Source organism: Carassius gibelio, chromosome A5 (assembly GCF_023724105.1).
Source record: "Carassius gibelio isolate Cgi1373 ecotype wild population from Czech Republic chromosome A5, carGib1.2-hapl.c, whole genome shotgun sequence".
In the NCBI taxonomy this organism is placed as follows: Eukaryota; Metazoa; Chordata; class Actinopteri; order Cypriniformes; family Cyprinidae; genus Carassius; species Carassius gibelio.
In genome coordinates, this window is record NC_068375.1 from 34809609 (window position 1) to 34822448 (window position 12840).

The 12840-nt window shown below is 36.9% G+C and overlaps 2 protein-coding genes across 2 annotated transcripts; both read right to left on the reverse strand.

Annotated features, from left to right (window-relative positions):
• Positions 1–668: 668 nt before the first annotated feature.
• LOC128013917 (C-C motif chemokine 19) lies at positions 669–2448 on the reverse strand. Its single transcript, XM_052597116.1, has 4 exons — positions 2272–2448; positions 1734–1857; positions 1411–1531; positions 669–945 (listed from the first exon to the last, which is right to left on the reverse strand). Exons 1-4 carry the CDS (start codon positions 2345–2347, stop codon positions 916–918), a joined length of 351 nt encoding a protein of 116 aa, XP_052453076.1. The 5' UTR covers positions 2348–2448; the 3' UTR covers positions 669–915.
• A 1158-nt stretch (positions 2449–3606) lies between these two features.
• LOC128013925 (C-C motif chemokine 3) lies at positions 3607–12826 on the reverse strand. Its single transcript, XM_052597124.1, has 6 exons — positions 12686–12826; positions 11559–11633; positions 4904–11449; positions 4476–4596; positions 4123–4236; positions 3607–3936 (listed from the first exon to the last, which is right to left on the reverse strand). The coding sequence occupies exons 3-5, from the start codon at positions 4995–4997 to the stop codon at positions 4131–4133; spliced, it is 321 nt and encodes a 106-aa protein (XP_052453084.1). The 5' UTR covers positions 4998–11449; positions 11559–11633; positions 12686–12826; the 3' UTR covers positions 3607–3936; positions 4123–4130.
• Between the last annotated feature and the right edge of the window lie 14 nt (positions 12827–12840).

Consider the following 12840-nt stretch of genomic DNA (forward strand, 5'->3'; position numbering starts at 1 on the left):
CACTAAGCCAGACACGTTTCCAACCAGAAAGGATGATATTCTCTAACCTGATGCCAGAATAAACACAGGCTGAAACACTGAAATAATCATACATTCATATAACTATCCAATACTGACTGCAGATGTGCATTATTGTTGCATCTAGACCATGAGTGTTTATATAAATACTTATTAAGTTATTAATACATGCTAAATTCAGATCGTTAATGTATATGTGCTTGTACAGCCAAGCTGAGTTTCTCCATGTCAACAAGATGCTTGCTAGCAGTTATCCAGATTGTGTTTTGTGATGCTCACGGACTGTTTTCTCGCTCAAATCTCACTTACCAACATTACAGATAATTCTGTCATTTAAGAGCATAATAATTATGCATATAAACTAAAAATGATGTGAGAGGACGATAACCGTGTGCTAATGTGTGGCGTCCTCTTTTTGGTGCTGGCACTAAACTGAATTGATCAGCTCATTAGTGCCACTCTGTGTGACCTCGCAGCTGTGGCTTTGAGGAAATAAAATCAGACAGAATCTCTAAAGGAGAAGCAAAACCTTAATGCAGACACTAAATCATGTCTTCATGGGCTTCCAAAAGCCAAAATTTGTAATTTAGGTTAGGTTTAATGATTGGAATTCACAATTCAGGACTTTGAAGAATGCAATCCCACCAACATTTATGTTTTTTTTTCATCAGATTTATTCACATAAAAAAACACCACCACCACAAAGATTATATCAGAATAGAATACACACACACACACACACAAAAGGAATAATATGTTCACACAACAGCAAATATGGGAAGATCAAACAACAATGAAAATACTGAAAGAGGAAGAACCTAAATGTATTACAGAAACTGTTAGAAGAGAGTTACATCAGCTGCCATTTAATGCATATATTTATGTGTATGTGTTCACTCAATTCTTCAGGCCATGACAGCGTTTCTCCTGAAATAAAAGAACACAGAGAAAACCGTTAGTTAAAGCCTGCTTATAAAGAGATGTTACACTTTTACTTGACTTGAGTTCAACTGATATAATTCTTCTTTTATTTAAATACATAATTATTTTTAAAATACAGTTTTCTGCACATGCTTCATGTATAATGCAACATGCAGCACGGTCTGACTCAGTCCTCAGTGTTGGTGGTCTGTTTAAGCTTGCCATAGGAGGATGTTTTGGCTTGTGGTTTTACACATTAATAGTTTGTGGTTTTGCATGAGTAAGACCTTAACATCCAAATTGTGATTTACTATATATAAACACTGTCATGAGTCAGATGAAAACCAGAAAAGAGAAAGTGACCTGCAGCACGGCTCCTGCAATAACAGTGATGTACTTGTTGTGCAACCAGCCTTATGTCATCACATAAAAATCATGACTGAGGAAACAAAACTACGGTGAATTACATACATTAAATTTGTTTTCTTTGCACTTCTTGAACCTAGTGTCCAGAAATTTAATTGTCTCTTTAACCCATGGCTCCTTCTCTGCAGTTGGGGCACAAAGTTTCAGTCCTTTCCTGGTGGTGAATCTGAAAGAGAGTAGATTTTTGCACATTATTTGACAAAAAAGTAGACAATCCTAGCATTGTATGTTAAGCACAATGACATTTCCCATTAAATGCGCCCTTTCACATCTGCTTTGTTTAAAAATGTGCTCATAAATGGTTTCATTCACTCCGAGGCTCCCACACATGTCTCAGTCCAATCGTTTCATTTGAAAAATATACTTACACAACAGCATCTCGGGAGCAGCCGTCAACTCTCAGCTGCTTCCGGTAAGAGAGGAGGACTTGTCTAGGGATGGTTTTATGGCTAACCGTCAGGCAACAGTCCAATGCTAAGTCAGCTTGAGCCTCTGAGAGAGATTGAGACAAAAGAGAAATTAAAAAATGATGAGAGACAAGAGAAGGAAGTACAAGAAAACAAGAGTTTAGCACCACCTGTGTCTGTCCCTAGAGACGTCTCAGTTTGTTAGAAAAACACAGTCAAGTGTAAATCAAGTGTCAATATTTATATTTAATTGTATATCATTAGTTGTTATATTAAATGACATTAATTTGCTTAAAAAATATGATGTATAAATATATTTATAATATTTGCATTTTAACATTCTGAAAAATGGATGGGATTTTCTTTTCTCTGATTACTAACCATGACCTTCTGTCATATAAGTGAAATAACTGAACAAATAAATGAACAAATAAATCCCATCCTCCATGGATTCATGAAGCAGATAAAGATGAAGATGAAGGAAGAAAACATGACTTACCTGCCGGACTGCTGCAGAGAATGAATGCCAATGCAACGAGGATCAGACTCATGGCAGAGATAAGGGCTGAGGCCATGGCAACTGGAGATGAAATGGTGGAACAAGTGTCGCGTTTGTCCTGCTGAAGCAGCTGGAAGATATCTGTCACTTCTCTAGCCCTGTCCTCTCACTGCTTCATCACTACCCTGCTTTATAGGACAATCTTAAGTTTCATTTTTACACAAGTAAAAGTCCCTCCCCTGTCCTGTAAAAAAACAAACAAAGTCAAAGGCTGCAAAGGCTGAAAGAGAGGTTGTGGCCTGGACAAAAGGAGGGACACATTTACAGCACAAAGTATTCTTTGTATCTGTTCCTTGCTCTTTTTCTCTTCTCCGCTTAAACCCACATAGAAACTCTCACATACTTTCTCGATCAAAGGCCACCAGACTGGCAGATGTTTCGCTATGAATGAAGAAGCAGTTCAGATAAACCTGACAAACTGTTAGATCGATTTCATGATTCTTCTCAATACATAGCTGGGAATTCAACTGTGTGTGTGTGTGTGATTGGAAAGCAAACAGTAAATTATGTTGGGTTTTAATATAGAAGCAGAAGTTTATAAGTTCTGTCTGATGTCTTTAATGATAGACTGGCTTAATGGGTTTGATATATTGTTTGATTGCATGCTTAAATGTGTAGCTCTTAGGGAATGAAGAGCAAATCTAAAAGTATTATTGTTTTAAATACGCCTTTCTATTCAGCACTGTCATTGTGAATTTGAAGAAGTCAGGAAATTCCCATGCAATTTCAGGTTGCAAACACCTTTTGCACATGTGCCGCTTGTCAATGACCATCATCACCTTATCTCAAGCATTTGACATCACAAACATCTGAGGGCAAGAGCAAGCTTGTGCATCAAAGTTTTATATGGCAATCATCAGAATTGACATTAAAAAAGTTTTTATTTCAAATAAATGCTGTTCCTTTAAGCTTTCTATTCATCAAAGAAAACTCTTAAAAAATATTAAGCAGCACAACTGTTTTCAATATTAATAATTAATGTGTTTTAAGCATTATAGAATGATTTCTGAAGGATCATGACACACTGATGACTGGAGTAATGATACTGAAACTGTAGCTTTGCATCACAGGAATAAATTACATTTTAAAATATATATTCATATAGACAACAGTTATTTCAAATTCTAATCATGTTACACAAAATTAATGTTCGTACTAAATTTTATTGACCAAATAATTGCAACCTTGATGAGCATAAGAGATGTCTTTTTATCCATGCATCCATGTGTGCTTTATAATCTAAAGTTTAGATTAAATAATTTCAGTGCACGGGAGATTTAACAAAGCAAATTTATTCACATTCTTAAAAAAATACAGTCACACAAAGTATGCTAAAAATACAGTCACAGCTCACAGGATAATTCATGCAAATGTGAGACTCATAATTGCTACAGTAAAACAGTACAGTCAAATATATACACATAGCATATCTGCTTTTACCATTTACAAAGTTCGGCCATCATGCATTCCCTATATCTGCATGATTCACAAATTACTTTGTAAATGTCTTTTAAAAATCACTGTGACAGTTACTGATTAAGTGTATTCATTTCCAGTCTAGTTCAGTGTTGCTCAGTGCAGAGTGTCATCATGTACGCCTCCCATCTGTCAAGCAGGAAAACAAAACTAGATTCAGTTTTTGTTATCATTAGCCAGAAAAAGGTTTCAAGGAAGCAGAACTACACAACTTCTGCTTATTGTCTGATTTGGCCTTGAAGATGTCTATGAGATGAGAAATGAGAGCAGAACTAAAAGCTTGAAGTGGGGAAGTTTTTTTTAATATATATATACCTGTGTTCCTACTGAGGAGTATTTTTCTTCTTGTCTAAGTGTGTGATGATCTTGGAAATCCAGGAGTTTTTCTCTGGTGGAGAGCACAGCTTCTTGTCTTTTTTTGTGATGAATCTATAGGGACAGAAAGATGCATTAATTTAATCCTATTTCAGAATCAATGAAGTCAAAATTATTTTATTATGGCGGTTGCCATAAAGAACCTTTCAGTGAACAGTTCTTAAAAAGAATACTTTTTTTAAATAGGAAGAGCATTTTACTAATCTAAAGGTCCTTTTAACAGTATAAAGAACCGTTTATATTTTATAGATGTTAGAGTTTTTTCATGGAACCATGGATACTTGGATACTTACACAGTAGCTGGAATGGGACAGCCACTCTCTGTGGTTTGGTGAAAGTAGGATGCAACAATCTGTATTGGAATGCGAGTGTCCTTGGTAGTCAGACAGCAGTCCACAGCTGTGTCTGAAAAAGCTAAGAGTGAAAGGACAGCATAAGCAACACTTCTCACAGGAAACTCCTCTACTATCCACATTTGACCCCATGCAAGAACAAAACTTGGCTTGTTCCTGGGCATTTATTGACTTACGGGAACTTGCTCCCACATTATAACTGAATCTTTGAGAAAAGCAAGCCAGCAAAGAGAAAGCAGAGCATTTCTCTTTCTTTCTTTAATCAATCTGAGCTGCAGCCAATTCTCAACAGAGGAAAAGTTTCAGTTTGAAATTCTGCAGGATTCTTCTGAGAAGCTGCAAGATGTATGCCATGAGTTTTTTCTTACCTTCTATGTTGCCCCAGAGGACTGCAGTAAGGACCAGGAGAGTAACTGCTGTGGTCTGCATTCTTGTCTTTGTGTTTGATCGCTGCAAGCTCATCAGACAATTGTGCACAGGTGTAACATGCAGGTATCAGGAGCAGGTATTTATACACAAAAACTGAGCAAGCTTTCACTTTCACACTAAGACTTACCGTACTTGCTCCACCCCTATCTTGTAAATGCATCAGTTTCAAAACTATTTATCATTCCCACATTCTTTACTGGCTTTTCTCCCCACTTATTCCCGTATAATTGTCTGCAGGGCTGCATGACCTGATCATCAATTTATCGCAGCTCATAAACGACCGGACACACAAATTCTGCTGAACTCTCAGAGAAATATTTACGTCTTTCTTAAATTGCATAACGGTTTGATGCACACAACTTTCGTTTTTCTCTAAAGAAACTATAAAAATTATTTTATATGATTTCTGCTACTAGATTACTAGTTTTTTTCACATTTTACAGAAAATTTCTAATTTTCAGTTTAGCAATTTGAGCGAACTGAATTTTTTTTTCAATTTCTTAGTTTTTGCATATTCCTATATAGACAGAATTATCTGTATATTTAGCTAGTCATAATTTGATCTATAATGATTCATATGACAAAACATTCTGCTTATTTTTAAATCACATTTTATATTTTTTAATCCCAGATTTTCAATGGGCTCAACATTTTTAAACCCATTTGACTGATGGACAAAATTAATTTCCCTGAATTTGTCTAAAATCTCTTTAGCGGGGACAGAAATAATTTGCATAATCTATTCTAGACCTTTCCAAACTTTCCTTTTCAACACAAGTCATTACCTTAAAAATGAATAGTTTGAATGACTTTTGGTATCAGAAAGCTTGGCACAGATTCAAGGGTGTGTGCTTTTCCGTGAAGCACATAACAACACAAAGAGCATAACTATTGTAAAGATATTATTATTTGGATGATTTTCAGAAGCACAGCCCTCCAACCAATTATGCACAACTCAGTTTCTTTTTTTAAAAAGCATAACTTGGCACGATGTTATCCTTTCCCGCTCTAATTTACCGTTGCTTTCCAAAAACAACAGTCTATTCGTGCCAATAGTCTATTCATGTCAATCATATTCATGTTAGAAAGAACAAAAAAAGTGCTAGAGATTTTATAGTAAACATAAAGAAATAGAATAAAATAAAAATAAAAACACATCTGCATCAAAAGATTTTCAATTCCTTATACTTCTATATAATCTTTTAATGGATTTATTCATAGGTTAAGGGATCAATTAAGAATTAAGCAAAACACACTATCTCTGTTTAACAAACTATCAAAGACATGCATCACAATAAAACACAAAGTTGCATGGTGAAGAGGCAGAGCGGTGTCTTTGAAGATCTGAATGCACCTACCACAATAGTCAAATAATGCTTTGGAACATAAAAGAATACTGCAGAATAGCTGGCTTATCACAATTGAAAATTTGTTGTCTAAAAAAAAAACGATCGGATGTTATTTTTCAACAAGAAAATGCTCCTGCCAATGCTACAAAGATAACCAAGACATGGCTTCAAAACAAGTCCATCAGGCTTGTGTTTTGGCCTGGTCAGAGTCCAGATTTGAACCAAATAAGAATATTTGGTCTCACATAAACTCCAACTAACTGGGAGATATTTTTTTTAACTCCTATCTGTTTGAAGCCATCAATACTGAATGGAATTACATTGACCTATCTAACTAAAAATATGCACCATTACAGGCTAAATATTAATAAAATTTTGACTTGGTCCAAATTTTACATTTTTAAATTTTTTCTTTTTTTGCAGAGGAATTTACTTCATATAACTATACTACAATCACTTATTTGCATCTCTATTTTTCTTTGCTCTTATAAATAATAGGTATTGCAAACCATGCATCTTACAGGTAAACTGTAATTTGCACTGGAAGGTTACAGTTTTTGCCCTAATGGTATCATATCTTAATGTAAAGCACATGCATGAGAAAACAGTTAAAAGGCCTCATTCATGAAACACAATAGAGCAAATATTGGCGCATTGTACTCATAGGTGGAGTTTCACTTTAATGCTTGGGGTGCACTGGCAGACAAGCCACAAACACTTTTTTATATGTTCTACATTTAATATATTTATATAACATTTATTCAACATTAAAAATACATAAAAAAATTAAAAGCATATCCATCACAGAAAAGCTGCCTCTTTTTCCAAATAGTGTAGATGACCAGGTACGCCTGTAGGTAATTATCTTTTTTCTTTTTTCTTTTTATGGGGGACCAATTTATCAGTGATAGCAGAATGAATGTGTCACATGTTTCAAACTCAACAAAATGGTAAAATACATATATCAAGAGCATGCTCACAGATGAATGATGCTGTGGCGGGGTGAAGAAGGACACAACTCGAGGATGAAGGTAAGTTCCCCGAATGGTGGATTTTATTAAGGGTTGGGTGGTGAAATGGCGTCGATGTGAGGCGGTTTGGTCCTCGGCTTCCTCGTAGTTGGTGCGCTGGTGCAGTGTGGGTCTGTGCACAAGGCACTGTACCCCAAACTGCTCCCCAGGTGCTGCAGCATAAATGGCTGCCCACTGCTCCATGTGTGTGTACTTTGGATGGGTTAAATGCAGAGAACGAATTCTGGGTATGGGTCACCATACTTGGCTGTATGTCATTTCACTAAAATAGTTCAGTTTTACATGTAATGGAAAAGTGATTATATTACGTTTTGTTTTTTTTAGAAAGTTAATTTGGATAATTGCTCTGAGCATATTTTGTTTGTTAAATGTAATTGTTTTTTTTTTTTTTTTATGTAAGGACCAAGCCAAGCAGCCAGCAGCAGATTCTCATGAAATAGTGAGCAGCAGACAGCCCACCCTGATGCTTGGGGATTTCAACCATGCAGACTTAAAGAGTGTATTCCTGAAAATACACCAACACATAAACTTTCCAACATGGGGAAACAACACTCTGGACTTTGTTTACACCACACAGAGATAAGCTTACAAGGCCCTTCCCCTCCACCACCTTGGTGCCTCAGACCACATTGCTGTCATGCTGATGCCTGCATACAGACCACTTGTTAAAGTCGCCAAATCAAACAAACAAAATACAATTTTGGCCGGAAGGGTAGGCAGAGGCACTTCGAGACTGTTTTGACACCACTGACTGGAATGTTTAAGCAGGCTGCCACATACAGTAACACTACAGACCTCCAAGAGTACTCAGAGACCGTCACTGCCTACATCAACAAGTGTACTGATGATGCAACAGTCACAAAGACCGTCACTTTCTGGGCCAACCAGAAGCCGTGGTTGACAAGGGAGGTCTCCTGAAGATGCGGAACGCTGCATTTAGAGCTGGAGATGAGGCTGTTGTCCCAACATGCTTCAAAGCTTCCACCATCATTCCAGTCCCGAAGAAGCCGTCCATCCAGCTTCAGTGACTACCATCCAGTTGCACTTACTCCTATTCTCATGAAATGCTTTGAACGGCTAGTCATGCATCATATCAAGTCTGCCCCCCACCTCCCTTCCAGTTTGCATATCGTTCCAACCGCTCGACAGATGACACCATCGCCATTGCCGTCCACTCAGCACACATGCAGCATCATCACACTGAACACTGAGGACCCCCAAGGATGTGTGCTGCTGAGTCCCCTCCTCTTCAATCTGCTGACACACAACTGCACACCGTCACACAACTCCAACCTCTTCATTAATTATGTGGATGACAGGAAGATGGAGAACTGTAGTCGGTCTCATTAGCAACAGAGATGAGAAAAACTACAAGGTTTCCACAGTCAGTGATTGTTTGTGGTGCCATGTCATCTGCTGGTGTTGGTCTACTGTGTTTTCTGAGGTCCAAGGTCAACGCAGCTGTATACCAGGAAGTTTTAGAGCACTTCATGCTTCCTGCTGCTGAGCAACGTTATGGAGATGCAGATTTCATTTTCCAGCAGGACTTGGCACCTGCGCACAGTGCCAAAGCTTCCAGTACCTGGTTTAAGGACCATGGTATCCCTGTTCTTAATTGGCCAGCAAACTCGCCTGACCTTAACCCCATAGAAAATCTATGGGGTACTGGGAAGAAGAAGATGCGATATGCCAGACCCAACAATGCAGAAAAGCTGAAGGCCACTATCAGAGCAACCTGGCTCTCATAACACCTGAGAAGTGCCACAGACTGCTTAAGACTTGCTGCAACACAATTTGTGTCTGATATGAGGAATTGTTTATTAGCCTATTTTTTTATCCATGCAGCAAATGCTTTAAAAACAGCTTTAAATATGACTTTATTGCTTTCCAGATGCTTTTAAAGTACTTTTCACTTTAAATTTTATGGGTAGCTTGAATGTAAAACATTGTCATGAATTCATTGTATTCCAATTAGTAAAATATCCAATAAATTAATTGTTGTAGGCTGACCCGATGTCATGAAAGTGCATATAGCTTGGTCCAGCATGCAAAAGACTGATAAATTCATAATTAATGGCATGGCTGGTTCAGTCAACAAAACATTGGACATAGAGGCCTCTAGTAACTGCGAAATGTTTTTGGGGCAAATCTCCTCATTGTACAGCTGTATACCCGCAACTGTAGATGCCACTATATTTCTTTTACTATTTCTTCTCTTCTGATATTTGCCCACTAAATTTGTTTTAGGATATTTGCATTTGGATATTTTTCTTTTGTTGCCTACTTCATCTTTAAGTTTTTCAAGAGTAATCAATGATGCGATCACACATTTCACAAGATCCACTTCAGCTGTCAGAAGCCAAGTGTGATCTGTGACCCATCTCAGAGCAGGTAAAACGTGTGATCTTCCTGAACGCATGGCAAAACATTCTTAAGGCATTAACCCAAAAATGGACAAATGTATGTGCAGTTTTATCTGCAGAACAATTAATTTAAAAGTACATTCACTGGGGGAAAATACCCTTGGTTTCTCAGTTGCACAATGTCGGAGGAAGTGGCAAACCTTCCAGTAATCTCAGAGTAATAAAGCCAACAATGACCACTTACAAACCACAAAGGTTCAATAGAAAACCCCTATATTGATTTTGTTGAGAAAGCCTTGAACTTCAGGCATGAAATGTTTATTTTAAATTATTTTAAAACAAAGGAAATGAGAGAGGGTGTTGAGTGAAACAAATTTAGCGGGCAAAATATATAAAAATATATTTTTTTAACTAGTTTTAAGTGTTCCAGGGAGCCACAAGCTAAAAACTGTCGCAACATTGTTTTGAGAAAGTTATATAACACAACTAGTTTATTTTTTTTAAACACTGCTGTTTCTGCTGATTGTTTGTGAATTTTACCAGCAATTTCTGAGTGAGTTTTTTAATGTGCTGAAGACAAATACAGAGTTTATAAGTGACATGTCAATACGTTCATAAAATATAAAACAAATTGACAAAAAAACATTATATTTTTTCACTCAGTATGCTGCTCTGAATCTAAATAGACAAGTCTCCAGACCACTAGGTGGCACTGAGGCAGAACTCTGCAAGTAACGTCAGGTCAAGTTTATCATAACACACACCAAGTTTGGTCTGAATACAACAAAACATTGGAAAGACATAACCTCCGATTTGGCAAGCTTTTTGTCAAATTTGTTTGTGCGGTGTTCGAGAACTGATGGGTCTATCAAAAAGCTTTTGATAACTTTTTACCAGCATGGTCTGAAGATGATCTGAGCCAATTTGACGAAAGAGTCAAATGAGTCCATTCAACTCTGCATTAGCCTAGGAATCAGAGGGAAAAGGATTTTTCTTCTAGACCTTATGGTTCAAAATTTATTAGCATAAACATGACTGCAAATTTGGACAAGTGGTGGCGCTAGGGAGTTTGAATTGAAGACACCAAATTTGTTGTGGTTAATGTTGAGACTGTCCTCTATCAGTGTGCCAAATTTCATAACTTTCCCACAAGTGGTTCAATGGGCAGCCATAGACTTCCAGAGCGGAAGAACAACAACAAGAAGAAGAAGCTCTAACCTACTTTGCTACAATGGTGCTCTGAAGCTCATCTTTAAGATTTTAAGCTGTATAAGCAATAATTGACCTAGTTACAAGTCCAAAACTGCATGAAGCAGGTCATGCAATAAAGGGAAAATACAGCTATTGTTATCAATATTTAGGTTAGATCATATGCATCAATTATGTATTTTGACAGTTTTTTTCTATGCAATTGCATACTTGTGTTTATGCCTGTTATCAGAGTCATTCATGTCAAAGTCTTTTACTAAAGTGCCTCACCTTGAAATGTAAAGCATTAGTTTGACATCATAATCATGGATTAATGTATTAAGTAAAGCCAGTGAAGATTTTTGAAAGCTAAATACAGCAAAAGTGGGAACAAGACAGTTAGTGCTTCCCATCTGTAACGTCCCATCTTTACCTGAAATTGCTGGAGGGGAAGCAAGTCTGAACAAGTTGTTTCAGTCATGTGGTTTACAGGAAACCACGGGAGCATGCAAGTCCACTTTATATCTGGAAGCATGGCGATGTAGTATGGGCTCCTGTGACGAGAAAAGATTAAACAAATAAACAAACTGACAAAACCCCAAATGCATAAACAATATCAAAAGCACACAAACAGCCCACACAATGCTTTTGGGAAACGCTCACCAGGTGTGGAGACCAATAAACCATCTAAGGCTGGTTTGAGTTGTTGTTTGATAGGGACAGTACAGTGACGGTAACCTTGTAAAAAATGAAGTGCACTTTAGTATGAAAAGAATGTACTTTTTTTAAAAAAATACTTAAGTGCAAACTCAATGTAATGTTTTCATACATCTAACTGCATGCTATTTAAAATTAAAAGAAAATGTTTTATAGTTTACATTTAATGCAATTACTTAAGACTTTTTTTTACATAGTTAAGTAGGACTTAACATAGAAATCCATTGCGCTCATGTTTCATTCAAGAGGTCCACAGGCGTTATGGCAAGCGCATTCATTTTAGTTATTCTATCTGGAGATAATAGACCAGTTGATTTCTTTCCAAAGTATACGATGTGCTTGTTAGCAATCATGTTCCCTCTGAGCAGAGACCCTCTGAGACCCATTTCCGATTCATTATTAAGGAGTTTTAACTTCAAACCGGCACTTCTGACAAAAATAAAAGTCCATAACCCAACAGTTCCTCCAGTGAAAAAGGCCCCTATTGTTCTCTTATATTTAACTTAAAAATGCTTAATGATGGATTACTCTTAAATTACATAAATATCTGCATCAAATATCCACTTAACAGTAAGCATTATTCCTTACTCTGGAGTGACATCGTGTGGTTATTATAACTAGTACGGAAACAGAAAACAGGTGTCCTGAAAATTTATCCTACCCTGTCAGATTTTCCTACGCGGGTTTACTGCGCACGCGCACATCAATATCGCGTACTTTGTCTCATGCTAAACAACGATATTTAATGTATCTGCATTACTGTAAGGGTAGGTTTAGGGCTGGGGTAGTTGTAGACTTTAATAAAAACGCAATCTAATTGGTAGAAAATAATATTTATTGTTGGTTTCCTGTAACTGTATCCATTTTAGCTACAACCGCGAATATAACACATAATTACTGTATTTGCAGTACTGTAAGGGTATGATTAGGGTTGTGATAGGTGTAGACATTAATAAACCATAACTTTACAGTAGAATTTTCGTTGTGGAATTGTACTACCCACTGTTTTGGTGGGAGGTAGGAAAATCTGACAGCGTAGGACAAATCGACAGAACACCGGAAGACTCACTTACTTTTTGCCAAGGACGTTTATTGCATGCTATGGGCACACCTACATTCCGAGGTTTACTGAAACCGTTATATTTAGTCGTTAATTTAGGTTAATACATTTTCGAGATACGTAACGTTAAAAAATAAAGGCTAATTAAATTATGTTTTGATTAATCAA